Source organism: Danio rerio, chromosome 1 (genome assembly GCF_052040795.2).
Source record: "Danio rerio strain M-AB ecotype USA chromosome 1, GRCz13ab, whole genome shotgun sequence".
Lineage (NCBI taxonomy): Eukaryota > Metazoa > Chordata > Actinopteri > Cypriniformes > Danionidae > Danio > Danio rerio.
Genome location: NC_141021.1, coordinates 26,537,864 through 26,559,012, shown reverse-complemented (window position 1 = coordinate 26,559,012; position 21,149 = coordinate 26,537,864). Strand labels below are relative to the sequence as shown.

The following is a 21,149-nucleotide window of genomic DNA, read 5'->3' as shown; positions in this document are numbered from 1 at the left end:
AATTGTGTTGATATTAGAGATATGCTACTGTATATGAGCTGTCAGTTACAGTTTTTCAGAATATTATATTTTATATTGTGTTTTACAGAATAATATATTATAAGTATATTACAGAAAATCGAAATCTCTAAAAAATTATATGGATAATATGTACGCTGTTTTGTTAACAAACAATACTATAAAATGTTTTTTAATGAAGTGTCTAGTCTTTGTGGCTTCAGTCATTGTTGTGATACATTGTCATTGCTATTGTTGATACATTGTCATTGTTGTGATACATTACATACATTGTTGTGGAAGCATTAACATCTTGCATCGAAATATATATCCTTATCGTTCAATATGGAAAAGAATTATCGAGATTGCATTTTTGCCATATCGCCCAGCCCAGCCCTAGGTCAGATCACACGATTTTTATTGTCTGTCAAGAAAGTCAATTTGTCAGATCATGCCTTTTTTTTTTTTTAATAAAATCTTGACTTGTCGTGGGTAGCAAATGTGCCAGATTACACGTTCCTTCATGATCAGTCATTCTGTGACATCTATGACGAACATTTGCAGTCACAAATGTTGCTATAACAATATTTTTTTTATCTCAATTTCAATTTTTTTTTTTTTTTTTATAAATACTGATGCCTGCAGAGTACTAATTACATAAATTAAGGGCATTCGTTAGGATAGGATCAAACTTATGATTCCTTTTTAGCAGGGAAGTAGCCACGATAGATGCAGAATTATATATATATATATATATATATATATATATATATATATATATATATATATATATATATATATATATATATATATATATATATATATATATATATATATAGATAGATAGATAGATAGATATAGATATATCCTATTCCGCGCTCAAGCGTGTGCATAAAAATTGCACCGGCAAAATAATGATTATGAATTTATTGATGCAAAAGCTGATTTAGGCCAATAGGCCTACTAAATGCAACATGCAATTTGAAATATATTTTTCCAGCAAGTTGTATGTTATAACTTATGACTTAATTGAATTCAAATTGGCAGAGTGTGTGTCGTGAATAAAGTGTTTATTAAATGAAGAGTCAGGTGTGTTTAAAGTTTTGGAAAATGGCTCATACAAAAGGACAAGGACTTAAATGCTATTTACAAGTCGCAATCAAAAATGAGATAAGTGGTGTATTGGAGTGTTGCTATAACAATATTTATTATCTCAGTTTAATTTAATTAACTTCAATCTCAATAAACACTGATGCTGGCTGACAACTAATATCTATTTACAAGGCATTTGTTATGACATTGATAGGATCAAACTTTTATGTTTCCTTTTTAATATCAATAATATTTTCTTTGAAATCTAAATGTATATTTTTCTGTCAATGTTGCTATTAAACACTCCCTTGACTGAACATGAAATGAAAGAACATCAGCAGCTGTGAAGCAGTGAAGAATTAATTAAATCCTTATTTTCCACGGAGTGGAAAAAATCATCACCGCACAGTTGGACAGGCAAAATCAAAAATATAATTCATATATGTTTCTTGAAAAAAAAAGATCTTTTTGAAACGATTTTTCTTAGCTATAATTTGTATCTTAATTGTTATGTATTTTTCCTTGGTCAGTTAACTGCTAGATAAAAAAGAATAATAAATAACCTTTGAAGTAAAGTGCTTCAAAACAAGTCCACTATAGGCTTTAGCACCTAAACACGAATTGCCCTGAGATTGTGTTGGTGTGTTGAAATAATAATAATCTAGCCTAAATAAAATTTAATTTAAATATTCACAGTTTCAGAGAAGCCTATATTAAACTGTTACTATTAATGACACATTAGAATAAGCAGGACAGGCTTTTATTAGAACAAACTCTGTTGGAAAGATGAGAGCAGTGTCGCCTGCAGTAAAAAAAAAATACTTGATTAAACAAATTAAATTGTAATTTACCGGCACAACAGATGGTTTTGTCACTAACAGTCACAAACACTTTAATATAGGCTTCTCTAAAACTATGAATATTTCACCTAATTTTATTTAGGCTAGATTATATTTAGGCTAGAACAAACCGGTTTGTGTTTTGGCGCTGAAGCATAGGCTATAGCGGACTGGTTTTGAAGCACTTCATCTCAGATGTTATTCTTGTTTACTTTGATTTGTGCGTAAATCCTGCTGGTGCCCCTGGAAGAGAGAATTCAGAATGGAGATGTCGGCATATTTGTGCCAGTCTGTCAAATAAAATTGCTTAAAACACTTTCATATTTTAGAGAAAGTAGTAAAAGTTTGCATAGCCAATGACTGGTCATATCCACCCGTGACCAACCCATCTGTAAATATGCAGCCTGTTTTTTGATTACCTGACCAGCTCATTAACAGCAGCACCCACTAAATTAACTGATAAATTATGTGCTCCTATTGGGCCGAGTGTCATGTGGTGGAACTCGTAAAGAATGAGAAAAAATTAAACATGCTAAACTTTCTGCGACGATGTCGTGAGGCGTCGCAGGAATGGGATCGGTTGTCGTGAACTATGCCAAATTACACGAGAATAAACGATTGAATCTTGTGTCATGATGTCTATTTGTCCTTTACGAATCTCTACGACAGCCAACGTCAAAAAAATCCTGCCAAAATCGTGTAATCTGACCGGGGCTGATATGGGGTTCACATTTTTGAAAAAGTCCATATTCAAACAAAAACAATTACAATCATTTTTACAGCGTATAAATTGACCCAGTCATCCATTGTATTAAATCTACAGATTTTATCAGGTTTGTGCAAGCGTGTGGTTTCGAGGCAAGATACAGCAAATCATCATATGAGTGTACCCATTTCATCTATGAGATCACTCACTGATATACTGGAATCTACATGTGTTTGCGCTTGCCTAGTGTGCAGTGTATGTTGCATCTGACTCTTGTCTGAAATCTGATCTGTTAAATGTAAACAGAACATTAAACCCTTCCCGTTTCGCATGTCTGTGTTTTCCCCCAACATGCCAGCACCAAGTGTTTTCATACGCTGCTCATCTGAGACCACTTTTGTAGTTACGTACGTTCACAAAATGCATAAAGGAATTTCCATCCTGAAGTTAAGTGGTGTGCATGTCTGTGTCTGCTACATTCCAGAAAATTCATGCCTGGGAATAACCGAGGGCTTGTGCTGCACAGCCTGAGTCAGGACTTATAAAAACATCCAAGTTTATTTTACTCGGCTGCAAACAGGACTGGACCTTCAGGCCACACAGCAAAAAAAAAATCTGTAAATTAGCAGTTTTTCGTAGTTTGTGATTCATGTTTTTATTTTTCCCCTTTTATTTATGTATTTGAATTGCATTATGGGACCTTGATCTTTCTTCCAAGAACTTTTAACCTTGAAAAGTAAAAATAAAAATGAAATTTTTAATTGTTTCAAGTGACACATTGTCTGGGGTGGTGTTGTGTGTGTGTGTGTGTGTGTGTGTGTGTGTGTGTGTGTGTGTATATATATATATATATATATATATATATTACTATATAAACTGTATATGTATATAAACCGCCAGAACATTTTGTGTTATTTTACACACTTATTTCGCTCTATATTATTTCTTATACATATTATTAACTACTTTTAAAATGCCTATAAAAGCCACTTTGTTGAAGTGTAGAGTTGACTTTTCAACATCAAAAGTCGACAAAGCAGGGATCAGGGTCCCATAATGCAATTCACCACCATATATAAACTAAAAACACCTGTAAATCAATTAATAGTTTCTGTGCTTGTGATTCACAAGTGTTTTACTTGTGAGCCCAAAACACGGAAGCTGTTAATTAACAGATATCAACAGCATATCTGAACCACACCACATTTTGAGAAAACCTAACAGAGATCATCTTTGCGTGCATTTTACTTACAGACTGACATGAGGGGTATGTTTCAATCTACAGAATAGCTTATTTTGTTAGATGAAAGACAGGCTGAGACAACTATATGTGTTGGAATATTAAACAATGTAGGTGGAGATCTAAAATCAGCCTGGTCTGATCTATTAATGATCTGACAGAACTGGATTGTCAGGATTTGTCTGTGGCCTACATGGATGCATCACATGATCTAACATGAGGTGTGAGGTATGCAAATGACTTACCCGTCCACCTAGCCACAGCCTCTTTAGCTGCAATGTTGGCATTACCTAGAAAAAGAAGGAATATGTTAGTAAAGTTAGCCATAATGGACTGTTTTTCTCCTTTTTTAAAATGAAAATATTCTTTCAACTTTCAGCAATGTTACAAAGTCATATTCATCAATTTCAGTCCCTTAAATGTCACCTGGACTCCATTTTAAATGTGTGATAAATTGGAGTCTTATAACAGTGATTATGTTAACAGACACACAAATAATGCTATTATTTCCAATAATCAGACTAGGGTCTTAATCGCAATAAAATGGGTACATGTCAGGTTCAAAGCTCTTCAATCCTGTTTACATGCAAATCCCATTATTCAAATTATTCCCTAGGAACTGTGGTTATTATTCTTATTGATGTTACTAACATACTTCACTTTATAGCACAAATAATGGACTTAAAGTTAAACAGTGTTTAGGAACACTTTTTCTATTTACGACTAATGCAAAACACTTTGTAAGATTGTATTTCATGATTTACTTCAGCATGTGAGCTGAATTTGTTTGCCGTCACAGTCTATGTGCTGTTTGTGGATGAGGGAGCAGAGACTGGTGGCAGCTATGTTTATACGATTTATGGCTACTTATTTAGAAAGAATCACAGCAATTATGTGAGGTTTAATTGCAATATTGCAAAATTATATTATACTGGCATTTAGTGCATGTAAACACACTTATTGATTTGACATTTTTCCTGCTGTAATGAGAACATGGATAAATTGCATAATTAGTCGCTAAAATAAAAGGTGTTCACTCACTTTAGCTTCCGCTTACAAACATTCACACTGGATTCTGTGTAATTAAGGATGTAATGATTCACCATGAGTTAGTTGAAAATCGATTAAAATATGTGATGATTGAACAAAATTACAAATTTTTACAAAGAATATATTTGACCCCAGTTCGCCTTAGTAGGATTTATCCCGGTGCTTCATCTTTATGTAACCGATGTAAGAAACATAAGGGCACCATTATGCATATTTTTTGGAGCTGTAAAAAACTAAATGAGTTTTGGGATTCTGTACATAAGTTTTCTATGATAATCCTGGGAAAGAAATATCTCAAGACTCCTTTAATATATCTTTTTGAGGTAGACTTGAATGAGGTATCAGACCCTTTTTTTTACCAAAAGGATCTTATGTATCTAGGAAATGTATTCTGTTAAACTGGAAACAGGAACTCACTCCAACATTTGATTTATTTAAAAATATCATAAATGACATGCTGCATTTGGAATATTTAACATATAGCCTAAAAAACAAAACACACATATTTTTAAAAACCTGGAAAATTTTTATTGACTCTTTATGAACCCTTTGACCTGAGCCTGCATAATACCCATTGTTATCATACTGACCATTCACAAGCTGTTATTTGATTTCTGTTTTATCTAGTAACATAAACTGGATTTGTTGATGTACATGTTTCTATATTTGTATACTCTGATGCTACACTTAATGCTGAATATTCTTTTTCTCAATTGTGTTGTTTGTTATACTGTAAAATGATAAATAAATAATAATAATAAAAAAATATATATATATATATAAATATATATATGTATATGTATATATATATATATATATATATATATATATATATATATATATATATATATATATATATATATATATATGTGTGTGTGTGTGTGTGTGTGTGTGTGTGTGTGTGTGTGTGTATATATATATATATATAGTGACGATTCAAACCGGTATAAATGTTGAACGAATTGCACTTTTTTTTTTTTGACCAGAGGCAGCACCAGTAAAAGAGTTTTTTTTATCAGCAATTTTTAAACACATTGTAAAATGTGCAAAGACCTCAGCTTATGCCCGAAAACATAGATATTCTGATATTTCTTTTTTCTTTTATTTAAAATCCCAGCACAGTCAGTTTTAGTGTGTCTATATTAAAGAGTCTTCTTTAGTTTCTATTATAATTTTTTTTAAATAGCAATTGAGTTATGGTACAAAATATATAATTTTAATGTAATTAATTAATAAATGTTCAGCATTTAAGAAAAAAATGAAAGGGCTCTGAATTTAGTTTCAAATAATTTTGTAAAAAAATTGACTAAATCATGAATTGTGAAATTGGCATCGTGAATCGTATCGAATCGTTAGTCAGGTGAATCGTTACATGCTTAATTGTAATATTTGATCTTTTTATATCATCTTCTTCCATATTTAAATCAATCATTTTAATAACACTGTTTCAATAATACAATGTGTTGACATTAAAAAATTCGATCTCAATTCAATTGCATATATAATTGCATATATCCATTCGCAAACAGTAACTCACATAAATTAAACCTTTGACAAGTTTGATCACAGTTTCACATTATGATCTATGTGCATGTTTCCACTGACAGAAAGAGTAGTAGTTATAAATAATCTTTTCATTTAACAGTATCATTTTTTTCTCTGATACAAACATTGCATAAGTACACAGAATTAGAGTTCATTGATCAGATATAAACACTGATGTCTACAGTCATGATTAAAATGAAGTAAATTACCCAGGGTTCAACGCTAAGGAATTTTTCTATTGGCTCAATTGGGCCAGTGGTTCCGATTTTTACTTGCCCTGACAAAATTTACACTGGCCCCACCAGAAAAGAGAAGTTAATAGCTATTTCTTAGCCACATATTTTAAATAATCTGTCAAAAGCCAAACATAATTGTATACATGCACTTTTATTCAGCATAACTCTTTCTTTTAATACAGTTGACAATTACAATTGTGAAATAAATAAATTAGAAAAATAAAATGTGTGTGTGTGTGTGTATGTATGTATGTATGTATGTATGTATGTATGTATGTATGTATGTATGTATGTATGTGTATATATATATATATATTTATATTATAAGCGAAAGTCTGCACTTTAATTTTGACACCCACAATCACAAAATATAAATCAGAAAGGTAAGACTCTCATACATAGCCTTATTTCAGTTGTCAAATTTTGTAAAAATCTATCTATTGAATTATTTAATCTAAAAAAAAAAAAAAAAAAAACATCAGCTACAATTCTGCATTTTACACTTAAATTATAGAGAAAAATAACAGATGAAGTGAGACTACAGTCAGATCATGATGCAGATCATCTCAATTCAGTTCATTTCAATCAAGCCGAGAGCACCACCTCATTCAGGCGATATTGGACTGATTGAGTTGGCGCGGATCTGAGTGTGATTGTGGGATTCACATATGCCAAATGAACCGTGCCACCTGGGCAAACGAGACAGGTTCCAAAACAAATGTTGAGGTGTGAAAGCACCCTAATTGCATGCAACTAACAAACAGTCGTAGACAATTAAACTTTAGTGGCAAGGTAGCACAAGTAAGAGTCATTTATATAAACCGAGCTTTAAGCCAAGATTTTCTGCAATTCTTAAATATTTAAGAAACTTTAGAAAAAATTTAAGTAACTTTAGAAAAAAAGATAAGTGTGTTAAAAGTTTTATTTTGTGTTTTCAGTTTTGTTGTTGTGGTTCCCTTCTCTCCTACAGGTCTGGTTATTGCACACAGGTGAGATAAATCCAGATGATGTCATAAGAACCCGCTGGCGTGCTTCTGGAGCCCATTAAAACCTGGCTGGACATTCGTATATGGAGAGTCTCCTCTCTCCCGGCTTGATTATAGTTTTCTTTTTCTTTTGACACTTGAACCTGATGCTCAGCAGTAATGTTGAGTGATTGTAAACCTTCAGACCACTGTACAAAGACAAAAGTGGGGAGGAGGTTGCACTTTGTTTACTGAGATTTTCTCTTGTTTTGTGGTCAGTAGGGAGGTAAGTTTATTTTTATTTAATGTTTTAATTTTTGTAGGTAAGAGGGTTTAAAATAAAGTTAGCTGTTTAGGTTTTGTTTGTTGTTTTGGCTTTCCCCAATCCTGAGTTATTTGTTTTTCTGTGAACACATGAGATGAGACTTTGGACACCCCATTACAACCTGGATGTGTTTTAATATTAATTAATTTAAAAACTGTAAAAACAAATCTCCTGTTCTTGTAAATATATTATTGTGTAGCCTTGTGAACTAAGTGTCTTCCCTAAAATAGTTTTATTTTTCATCCAAACCAGCATTTTGCCACGAAAAAAAAATAACAATAAGAATATTTAAAAATTTAAGTAATATTAATGCTGATATTGAGTAAAACAAAATTTCCTTGCTTCTTGTATGCATTTGCCTTCTTGAAAAAAACTCCACTTTGTAGATCCTTCAAATAATCTGTGAAACTGATTAACTCAAAGTTCAGCAGATGTTTGTACATCAATCTAGCCAGCTAGTCTCTCTTGCATAGTCCATAGATCTTCTTCTAAGACACTTTGCAGTTAGTAGTCCCAATCTGATATATATATAGTCCATCATACGGAATGTGCTGGCCAGGCCACTTCAATTTCAGAGCTAGATTAACAAATGCTCAAAAGCAATTCCAAGGCTCTGGATCACATCCAGTCTGGAAAAAAAAGCAGATCAATCTGCAACCTTAATGCCTTCTGTTCTCTCTGTGAATACTGACTTGACAGGAGCAGATGCACGACACTGCAGAGCTATAGGGCAATAGAACAGGTCAGATGGTGAATGGAAAATTTCTGGCCAATGCTTTAGTACAAATGCTATGCATAGTCACAATACCAGGTGAAATGAACCCTCTCCATAGTTAAAGGTCCAAAAGAGTGTGAATTTTCTATTCAATGTTTGACGTAATTTCAACTGAAAAAGTTGAAACACAAAGAAAGCATGGGACATAGAGTAGCTCATCCTCTTTAAAAAAAAAAAAACAGCCAATAGTGTTTTTTATTAAGCTCTGAAGATAAATTAATATTGTTCCCCAATGTGATGGAGGATTATCCGACATGAAGAAACACGCAGTAGGACTGGGCGATACATCGAATATTACGCCTGTTTCACACTATAAATATATATATATATATATATATATATATATATATATATATAAATTTATCGAATATCGGAAGTTTTTTGACAATACATAGATTTTTTATTTTCTATACTGCCCAACTCTAGCTCTTTTTCAACAGCTCTGCCAGTGGGAATGGTTGAGCTCAAGCACATCAAATGAAAAGCAAACGAAAAGCGTCTTGAAGGGAACGGGGCATGTCAGATACTAGAGAGCATTTGATTAGTCAAGAATTGATGAGCAACTGAAGTATGAGGTGACATGAAAGAAATCGTTCATTTATGCGCAGTGACAAACTAAAAGCTGTTTATGTCAAGTTTATATCTTCTAATTGTGAATATTGCCATTGTTTTGGTGCACAGTAGCTTATAGATAACCTTAAAACTAACATGCTAATATCTACCACTTTATTTTAATTTCATGGGATCTTTAAGACCAATAGGGATGGGAACTACCAGTTAAATTTCTTCAAATCCAGTAATCAACCCTAATGGTTCTATGACATTAACTGAATCTGTGATTCAGATGTACATCATAATATACTCTTACAAGCTTTTCTGAACTGTAATAGGACAACTGATTATTAACCATGAAACAAAGCAACCAACTCCAGTTTTTTGTATTGAATCCATAACAGAGCACACCTAACACTTAAGTCCTGTTCCTGAATTAATGACTCTTATGAGTGACTCACAATGCGACCAGCTCAGTACATTTCTGAAACTAATGCCTCTAATTAGCCGTTTCAATGAATCAAAGCATACAGGGTTGCAAATTATAGTCAGTAGCTGTGTTCTCATAGTCTCGTAATTACAGTAATTGAGATGACAACACATGATATTCTACCCAGAGCTGTTCATGTCTTAGGACTAGGAATTCTGTATTTCTATGGCAACACCAGCGATGCCTAAACAGGACTTAAATGACTCTATAGCGGTCAGGTGGTACAGTGATCAGGTTGTATGTGGTCATGTTTGTAGTTCTTACACTATTTAGTCTTTTTTTTTTTTTACATGTAACGCGCAATGGTGAGGCTTATGCATCTTAAAAAGTAAAGCTGTGATCGCCCCCTGGTAGCTGGATCTGGTACAGGTCATAAACTACACTTCCTTCATGTATTCAAATGAGACTTGAGTCCAAATGAAAAAAAAAAACAATTAGGAGGTTAATTTCTCTGTTACACTTAGATTCACATAGATTCATGTTTTTATTAATTCAATCATAGCCTGTCTGAATTTGCTTTGTGTTGTGTGTTGGTGTAGAGATTTGTTTGTAAGAAACTTCTCTCAGGCAGTATGTTCTGGAAATCTGTTTGAAAGGAGAAACGTCAAGTTCTCCAAAACTGTTTGCAAAAGCTTACAATTAAATTTCATACTGGAAAGTCTCTCTTTCGTTGCGTTTCTAAACATCAGAATCACACAAAATCTGCCCAAGCTAATACGCATACACACTTGAAGTGAACAAGATCACGACACCAACCTCCTTTGTGGCCATTTCTGTTTGTGTTACACATTATAATTCTCTAAATATTTCCTCATTCAATTACACTGGTCTTTTAAAGTAATTCCCAACTTCTTAATGGCAAATCTCCTCCCAAAATGACAGCGGTCTCTTTGTTTACAAGTTTTTGGCGGTTTGAGCAGTTGTTATCTTGTGATGTACGTTTAATGGAACAGACTGTACCACACATTCAATTCATATAGATTATAAAACCAGAGAACATTTGTTTTCAAGTGTAGTTGGTTCATTTAAAAGTAGCGATTTCAAGCTTTAACTGGATTCTCATGTCTCTGAAGCAAGTATTTGCTGAGATTCCAGTGCTTTTGTCAATCCCAGATAATGATTCATAACAACTGCATAAACTGTTGTTAAAGCATATGTTTGCACCTTGCAAAAAGTCAGTCTATTGCAATTGATGATTGGCTCCTTACTAGAAGATGGGGCTTCATTTGCCATATTGCACCTTATACTTTTCCCCATTCAAAACTATACAAGTGACTGATGTTCTGATCGATCGTCTGAAAATCGGTATCAACCGAAAATCACATTTAATGACTTGATCGGTACTTGCCACTCTGGACGATCTCATCAACCAATCCCAGTTGTTTGTTTAGGAGTTTACAAGCAGAGGAAGATGCACTTGTGCTCCCGTATAATATACATAGCCAACAGCACACACAACACATGAGAAGGTAAATAATGTGTGGATGTGCTCGCGTCACAACAGCTAAAATATATACAGATGCGATGTGACCGCTGTTAGTACAGCCTATTGGTGTGACTTGTGCGAGTGAGGTTCTCTTTGTTGCAAGTGCAACCATTCTATTTACCGTGTTTTGAGCTACTGTGACACGAGTGGAGCGATTGTTGTAATATTTCTTATCAACTTTTATGTGTTATAATATTTTCTGTAAAGCTGCTTCTTGCCATGACATGTTCACACCTAAATGGTTAAAAGAGACGTGTTTATATGGGATTATATGAAACATCCTTAATTTATTCTCTAAGGTAAGGAAAGATCTTCACTCAAGTATTAATGAAAATGTGCTATAATACATTATAAAGCTTGAAGGATTAGAATTGGTATTCTGTATCAGCCAATCACCATGACAAGGAACCAGTACTCAGTATCGGCAAAAAAAAATCCTGACATGTCTTGTGTATTCAATAGTCTATGGTTATACACACAAATGAATGTAAACCGTTTCAACTTTTGAATGTTGTCCATGTATCTGTATGAAAAAAGTTTCATTTAGCCTGTAATGACAGTAATCGCGGAGCCCACCATACATTGATGATATTTAACAATAGAAATGTCCTTTTAATGTCACAGGCATGAATACAAAGTGCGTATCACGAATCCCAAATTGGATAAATGGAAATGTTTTGCTGGTTGACTCAGAATTGTGCGAGACTGGTGCTCTATGCTCTTCTGTTAAACATATTTGAGAACATCGTACCTCAGGGATATGTAATAGTTCGGGCTGTCTGTGAGCCAATTCTAAATGTGATTAAAACATACACATAACAATGAATCCCTCAAGGCAGAGAAAGCAGTGAGTATTTCAATGGGGACCACTGACATTTTCACAGCATTAAAACCGGAGGGGTTGTTAGAGAGACAGAGCTGCGGGGACGGGGTGATGAACGAGGTGGATGATGTAAAGAGAGGTTACAAATGTTGTTTTCTCTCAAGAGACGTGAGTCATTATCTCCACCAGCGCCTTCTAGAGATGATTATTCACGGCTGATCGGAGAACTGTCTGGAGACAGAACATAGAGAGCTGCGTTTGATTTGACAATATGCAATATGCCAGGAAAATTATAACAACGCATTGAACATTTCTGTGAAACTTCACTTGTATGATGTTTTGCAGGGTATCTCACACTATGCTGTGCCCAGGCCCGTTTTCCAGATCGTTTGAGAAGTGTGAGTGCTCTGAATCGGGCTCAGGCATGGTTCATTGGCCGGCCCTGGCCAGGTTGGAAGAGGTGAAGATTCACTTGGGCTTTGGCGCAGAACGTTTGTGTTTGAGTGCAAAATGTGCCTAAGCCCGAAACTGAAAGCGAGACATGACTTTTAAGGGCCTACTCACACTATGCCATCCGTACCGTGCCCAGGCCCGTTTCCTGGATCGTTTGAGAAGTGTGAGGGCGCTGAATCGGGCTCAGGCACGGTACACTTGGCCGGCCCTGGCCCGGGTGGAAGAGGTGGCCTGAGCGCTGTTCACTTGGGCTTGGCGTGGTACGCTTGTAGTGTGAGTGCAAAACGCGCCAAAGCCCGAAACTGAAAGCGAGACATGACTTTTAAGGGTCTGTTTCATATGGATTTATTAATCAATCTTACTGTTCAATGAACGCAAACTACCGTAGTTTAATACATATGCAAACCTCTCACTACACGACAGCTGCACACCTTCACCAAACCTCCTCATTCCTGCAGCATGAGGGCTTTATGATTGTTTATGAGCGCCAAGAGTGGCGGATCTGTTCGGCGAAATATCTGACTGCGTGTCACCGCATCACTAAGGACTGTTTGGCGAAGTATTTGACTGCATGTCACTGCATATCAAACAACTGAAACGATATATCTAGAGAAATCTCCTCTGTGCTGAGCGAGAGCGCTCATTGACCAGCACAGCATCGTTGACTTAAGCGTGCCCAGGCCCGATTGTAGTGTGAGTGCGGGCCGTCTGGGGAGACGGGAGGGGTGACAAGCATGCTTTGGCCCGGTTCGAGGCAACTGTACATACTGTGAGTACGGCCTAAGGGACCGTTTCATATGGATTAATTAATCATTCTTACGGTTCAATGAACGCAAACTGACATAGTTTTTTAATGACGCAAACCGCTCACTGCATGTTAGCTTCGCACCTTCAACAAACCTAATTCCTGCAGCACAAGGCCTTTATGATTGCTTATAAGCGTCAGCAGTGGCTGATCTGTTCGGTGAAATATTTGACTGTGTCACTGCATATCAAGCGACTTAAGTGACAATATAACTGAAGAAATCTCCACTTTGTTGAACAAGCTGCGCTTTTGGCCAGCGCATCATCGATGATTTAAGCGTGCCCATTCCCGAATGTAATGTGAGTGTGGGCAGTCGGGGGAGATGGGAGGGAAGACAAGCGTGCTTTGGCCCATTTCAAGGCAACTGTACATAGTGAGAGTACGCCCTTATACCGCTCTGTAGGTCTATTGGAGACATTCATAAACATTCCTAGCAAATCTAATAAATGTTGGAGACATACTTGTTACACAAAGCACTAAATCGCACTTCAGTGTTGTTTATTTGAGAGCGCACAAGAAGATCTGTGCTTGAGCAGTGTATATTTGAGGAGGCGTGCAAGAAGTTTTGTGCACGAGCAGAGGAAATCGGCACGCAAGCGAAGAGATTTGCATGCTCGTAGGCTATTACATAAATGGGATCTCAACTTAATTTTGCGCTCACAACATTTGTCATTGAAATAACACCACAGGTAATTGGTAGATCTGTGTAAAAAAAGGCCTGCCCCCACAGCTGGAAAAAATCCCAAAGGAAACACTGTAATCTATTGCCATTTTCTTCAAAAAAGTGACAGAATTCACTTTTAAAGAGCCCCTATTATGGGTTTTTTAAAATGACTTTTCATGCAGTGTGTAACACAACTCTAAGTAAAGTGAAATATCCAGCTAAAGCTTAAATCTGAAAGTGCAGAGTGTTTAAAACTATTGATTCCTCTATAAAAAAAAGTCAACTCAGAGTGGTTCAAGTGAATGACAATGATACAGAACTCAAGCCCCGCCCATTTGTTGCACACATAGATCCGAGAAAATTGAAACCCCCAGCCACAAACACTGTAGCACATTCTGTATAAATTATGTTGCGAAGACGCTGTGCTCTGAAGTGTGATGAAAAGTTGGGTGTTATTTTCCCTACCCAAAGATGAGGCTGTGAAGAGTCAGTGGTTGAAAGTTATTTTTGCAAAAATACCTCAGCATTATAGCCTCAGCCTTGTGCTGTGTCCCCTTCATTTTTCTGACGAGTGTTACAGCAATCTACAAACTTTCAATGGGGGAATCATCGGACATTTGTAAAAGGAAAAATTAGAAAAGACTATTGATGTATGGGACTTTGTCAGAGCTTAACATGTACAACTTTACAGTACACAGTTCATGGATCAGTTCCTTCCTCCATTTCAAAAGTAACTTAAGTGTAAGTAAAATGGTTGCCTCCTTGTTTTTTCTAGCTAATAAATTATTTATTTAATTGTGTTTTGTTACTTGTAACCGCTTGCACTGTATCTGGTTAACTCTTTATATTCACATATTGCGTCTAAAACAACGTTGAAAACGCAACGTGTGCCAAATTGTTTACGTATTAAAATGTTTGTGAGCTCGCAATGCACTGCCGTTTGTCGTTGCTATGCCCACCATCAGCTGTTCCTACACTTGTGCGGCAGTCAAGTTAAAGAATAGTTCAGCTTTTGCCACTGTGTGGATTAATACTGAATGTGTTTTATGGTTAAGAATAAAGCAATGTGTTGGTGTTAAACTGTATTGCTTTAATGCAGTCCTGCATTGGGCTCACACATACACTCCGACTACTTCAAAATTGTTCATAAGCCGTAGTTTGCATTTCTCTCTGACTCACGCAGAACACAGTCAACCAATAACAATAGACTGGGTCATCAGACCAATCAGTGGAAATTAGCATCATGCTAAGAAGAGGTTTGGGAACAAATGAATCCCTGGGAGTTGTTGGGATAATTAGGTAAAAATAAATGCTTATCATAAGACAATGAAAGTGTTTTTTGACCTTGCTTGCATGCATAACAGACTGTTGTTGGAAAGTATAATGAAAACATTCAAAGCTTTAGTTTTGTTACTTCTGGTAAAATTAATCAAAAAATTATGTAACGTCACAATGATTTGACATCAAATTTTCTGATCAATCAGAAGTTGTCAATGAAATTGGTCATTTATTTAGGTCAAAGAATGTTCAAACCAAGGGTTTGTCTAAACACTTGCAAATATACAGAAATAATAAATATTAGCGCGCGAAGCAGTGGCGCAGAAGTCAGTGCTGTCGCCTCACAGCAATAAGGTCGCTGGTTCGAGCCTCGGCTCAGTTGGCATTTCTGTGTGGAGTTTGCATGTTCTCCCTGCGTTCGCGTGGGTTTCCTCCGGGTGCTCCGGTTTCCCCCACAGTCCAAAGACATGCGGTACAGGTGAATTGAGTAGGCTAAATTGTCCATAGTGTATGAGTGTGTGTGTGAATGTGTGTGTGGATGTTTCCCAGAGATGGGTTGCAGCTGGAAGGGCATCCGCTGCGTAAAAATCTTGCTGGATAAGTTGGCGGTTCATTCTGCTGTGGCGACCCCAGAATAATAAAGGGACTAAGCCGACAAGACAATGAATAAGAGAATGAATAAATAATAGTCATTTGATATTAGTCATTTTGAAATGTGTTCAACCCTTCTCCACAACAAGCCTAAAAGCGTAAAATACACTTTTAGCATACAGGAAACAAAGAAATTCAATGTTAAAATGTTTAATTTGTATATGATTAACAGTACAACATAAGGACACAGACAGTGTAAATATGATTTTCTTTGGGGTGAATGAAGTTTGCCTTCACGTTAATGTCAAGTGAACCACTGCAATGCACAGCCCAGAGAGATTTACAGAGCGGATCATATGTGTGAGTTAACACAGGCTACAAACACATTTTAATTACACAGTAAGCTAAATTTTAAAGAAGCGAAAGAGTGAGTCAGACTCACTATTTCTATTATAGACTGTTACTGTCATGATTCTGATGTACTTGTGCTCAACAGTTCCGAATGGCAGAGTTGTGTTTTAAACAAAACACTACGGGCTGTTTTTAAAAAGGGGCAGAGCTATTCTATGTCCTGCCTTGTTTATCTGTTTCAGTTGAAATTATGTCAAACAATTTGGATATGTATTAAAATGTTAAATTAACATCCATACCCATTCCATCCCATGACAGGCTGTCCCATAAAGACAGTTTTACACTGAATGTAATTTTTGTTAGTTTTTTATAAATTATACCAAGAGTATTTAAGAAAAAAAAATCTATAATGTGTCAAATTATGATTTTTTTCTGATACTTCTTAAAGTTAAAGAACCTAAAATCAAAACGGACAATGTTGCAATATGTATTAAAAATATATACATTTTTATCTGCTCTCATTTTATTAAAAATAAAACACCTTCCTCTTTCTTTTTCAACATCTCTTCACTGACACAAAGGTTGGAGACCCTGTCAATCACATGAGACAATGGCCCAATCAATTCTATACACACAAAATGCAATTTTTCCTTTATAGCGTAGCATTTTCATTTAAATATTTAGAAGGAAAAAAATATATATAAAATCCACTAGGTTTTATTAAAATTTATTACAAATATTTAAGGTTCTGTGGAAACTAGTGGTGTAACAGATCACAAATATCACGGTTCAGATCACATAATTGTTTTTCTAGTCACGGATCGGGCCATTTTTCAGACAAATGTATTTTTTTTAAACTGTTATACGAGTACTGCTGTGTTATTTGACTGTTTATAACTTCATAACTAACTTAAAAGACTGAAGACTCAATCTCTTTCTTGATTTTTTTGTTTTTCAAACTCAGATTTGAATACAGCAATTCAAATGATTAATAAACATTTGCAAATCAGCATAATTTATTATTAATGTTGTGTGGGTGTTGAGATCCCAAACTTACAAGGAATAATTGTGTAGCTTACACTGAATGCATTAATGCAGACTAAACAAGTAGTGACAGAAAACACCTTTAATAACCTAAGAAACCCACCACAACTTCTTCTGTCATCATTATATTTTACAGGAAAGAAGAATGCTTTCACACATATGATTTGTATGACATAAGAGGCGATTTCTCTGTGATCTTTACAAATTTAGGATTAATCTACGAGCAAAAAAAATCTATAATTTGCAGGTCACGCGTGTTCCGAATCGTGGGTTGCGATGCGTACAAATCACGGATCAACCGCGATCCATTACACCCCTAGTGGAAACCCTGTAGTCATGACAAAGCCAGATCTGTGTACATTTAGAAACTAGCAGGTGTTTGTACAAAAACTAAATTTTGGAGCACTCACATATTTTACACGCATCCGCACTTGCACTACCGTCTACCACTTCTAATAGTCATATGAAAGGGGCTTGGCGAATCAGGGAACAATACACAATAGTTCAGAAGACCAATCAAAAAGCAACTATGGATAGCTACACCTCTAATTTCTAAAAGTATGCATTTTAGTACATCTACACTAAAACAACACCAGCATTTCTAAACTAAAATGGGGTCTTTGGCATTTTCAGTCTGCTCTGTTTTTGCAAGTAGAGTAATGTGGACAGCAGGCATTACCATAACAAAACTTATGCATTTTAAAACAAATTAGTGTAAACAACCCTTTCTGTGGTTGAGCAAAGCTTTTAATAATTACAATGGTGCTTTATCTAAAAGAAACACAAATCTCAAGTAATGTAGCAAATGGAGAGCATTTTTGACTCGCCTCGCTGGGAAGTTTAGTCTCTTAAATCATCTCCTTTAAAACAATTGCTGCAGTCATCAAAACACCACTTGTGTACAAATTTGCTGTATCCAACTATAAATTACAAGACAATCACTGTCAGACTTCACTCGCTTTGAGCAATGTTCTCATTATTATGCAGAATTATGCAGACATAGTCAATTGCTGAATCTTTATTGTGTGGTTAGAGCTCCCAAGGGTTGTGTCAGTATATAGCAGATGATTGCTTTACCAAAAGTCACAATAGAAAAAGCACAAACAGTTAAACCAAGAGGATCTTCACAAAAGAAAAAACAAATATAGCAGTGACGCCCTGCTGGGTTTTTGATTTGAATTGTCACAGAACATCACACAATCTCCGTGACAGAAGGCAGGCAAGCACTCATCATGCTTTTTAAAGAACTAACCAGCTGATGTTTATTATGAAATTATGAAATCACCGTAATATTGAAAACATGAAGAAACATCACAACTTCCTCTGTTACGAGAAGCCAGAGTGTGTCTCTTCACTTTTCCTGTCATTTGTGTGGTCTGTATGAGTTTTTAATTTCATTTTCATGCAATAAGTTACACTTTTTGATGTAATAAAACCAAAAGGTTTATAGTATACATTGAAACTTTGAAGACTAAAAGTCACTTCTAAAACAGAAAAAAGTACTGCAAAAGATATGACAAGTATCTAGATATGATATTATAAAACATAATTTGTTTATACGCGATGCAGTGGCGCAGTAGGTAGTGCTGTCACCTCACAGCAAGAAGGTCGCTAGGTCGAACCTTGGCTTAGTTGGCGTTTCTGTGTGGAGTTTGCAAGTTCTCTCTGCATTCGCGTGGGTTTCCTCCGGGTGCTCCGGTTTCCCCCACAGTCCAAAGACATGTGGACCAGGTGAATTGGGTAGGCTAAATTGTCTGTAGTGTATGAGTGTGTGTGTGAATGAGTGTGTGTGGATGTTTCCCAGAGATGGGTTGCGGCTGGAAGGGCATCCGCTGCGTAAAAAAAACGTGCTGGATAAGTTGGCGGTTCATTTCGCTGAGGTGACCCCGGATTAATAAAGGGACTAAGCCAACAAGAAAATGAATGAATGAATTTGTTTATAGTTATTATCATTTAATTTTTTTGCAGAAATTTTTTTTCGGTGCACAAAGGTCTATTTTTAAAAAGTTGCCAGCCACCGCCAGCATTTGATGATTTTCAGCTAAATTTCATGGCCTTCAGAAAATGTTCTGCTAGAATTTGAGCATATTACATATCAAAGTAAAAGAACAACCAAGCCTTTTATTCTAAATTCATCTATTATCCTCACTTCAATTTAGGAAGATTTCATCAAAAATGCTCACTTTTGGACAAAAAATTTTGAAAATGCATTTTTCTAAAAGCAGTGGATTTTCAAGACATATAATATGTAATGCACTTGTGTGTATGTGTGCATACGTATGTCACATACACATGTGCACATAAACACACAAAAATATACACTCACACACTGTATTAGGTACCCCTTACTAGTGCCGGGTTGGACCCCCTTTGCCTTCAGAGCTGCCTTAATCCTTCATGGCATAGATTCAACAAGGTACTGGAAATATGGATTATGGTGCATATAACATGATTCAATCACACAGTTGCTGCAGATTTGTCTGTTGTACATTCATGATGTGAATCTCCCGTTCCACCACATCCTGTGGAGTCCATTTGATTACAGCGAACTCATTGTCATGTCCAAAAATGAAGTCCAGTCTGAGATGATTCACGCTTTATGACAGCACGTTATCCTGCTGGAAGTAGCCATCAGAAGATGGGTACACTGTGGTCATAAAAGGATGGACATGGTCAGCAGCAATACTCAGGTAGGCTGTGGCGTTGACACGATGCTCAATTGGTACTAAGGCTCAAGTCAAAAAAAGCAAACTGAAGCAACAATTCACACAGGCTCACCGAAATTGGGAGGGTAGAACCAGAAATTGGAATAAACAGGATCTATCCTGCCTAGGATCAATGATTAGGGTCACGGTTGGTTTAATGGTGTGAAACTTGGCACTCTTTGGCCTTCTTAATGCGAACTGGGTATTGTTCAAATACTACAGCCTACTTGAGTATTGCTGCTAAACATCACCACAGCGTTTCCGTCTAGCAATGCTACCAACAGAATAACACAACAAGGTTTCAATAATCTCATATTGGATTCATAAAAGTGACAGTGAGTTCAATAAAGTCAAATGACCTCCAGTCAACAACTTTGGGATGAGGTTGGATGGAGATTTGCATCATGGATGTGTGGCCGACAAATCATTATCATGTCAATATGGCCCAAACATGTAGAGTATGTGCATAATTAATATGACATGTTAATCATCTGTTGAAAAACTCAATCCTAATCAAATGCTATTTGTAAACGTTCGTAAAGTTTCCATTAAAGTCGTCTTCCAAAGTTCTCTTGGTGGTTTTCTACCATATTTCATGTAAATTTCTTAATGTTGTAATGCCATATCCACAGGACTGGTATTAAGTGTGCAATATATAATATACAATCATAACTAGCTTTTTAATAATCATGCCTTAGACTAAAAATATACAAATAACAACACTGACAAACATCGTATAAGATCTTTCAATTTGATCAGTGATAAATAATCTCAAATTCCTGCAGGAGACACATTTTTAAACATTCCTTTTAAAATATTTTCTATAAAAAAAAAAGAGAAGCTTATCTTATTAAAATAAGTTTTATAGTCATAAAAACATTCGGACACAAGTTACAAATACTGTGCAATTTTAGCATTGGTTTCTTTATTATTACAGTTTTATAGCTTATTATAATTTAATAACTTTGTATAACAAACCATATTAAAATTATTTCATTACCAAATGGGTTCCACACAACACATCATGATTTAATTTTTCATTTTATTTATTTGTTAGTGAAATAGTTGGTTTTAACTTAGCAACTTCTACTTGTGATAAATTTGTTAAATGGCAAAATCTATAAAGCTTTGCATTAT

General features: G+C 35.5%; 1 protein-coding gene and 1 long non-coding RNA gene across 2 annotated transcripts in view; one reads left to right on the top strand and one right to left on the bottom strand.

Annotated features, from left to right (window-relative positions):
• Nucleotides 1-21,149, bottom strand: part of mnd1 (meiotic nuclear divisions 1 homolog (S. cerevisiae)) — a gene marked incomplete in the record, with an annotated part of 33,724 nt that overhangs the window by 1,611 nt on the left and 10,964 nt on the right. Inside the window, 1 exon segment of the mRNA NM_001003597.3 lies at nucleotides 4,121-4,164. Coding sequence (NP_001003597.1) covers nucleotides 4,121-4,164 — 44 coding nt within the window.
• Nucleotides 10,088-17,309, top strand: LOC147846838 (uncharacterized). Its single transcript, XR_015476618.1, has 2 exons — nucleotides 10,088-12,831; nucleotides 12,870-17,309. It is a non-coding gene; the product is annotated as an uncharacterized LOC147846838 (long non-coding RNA).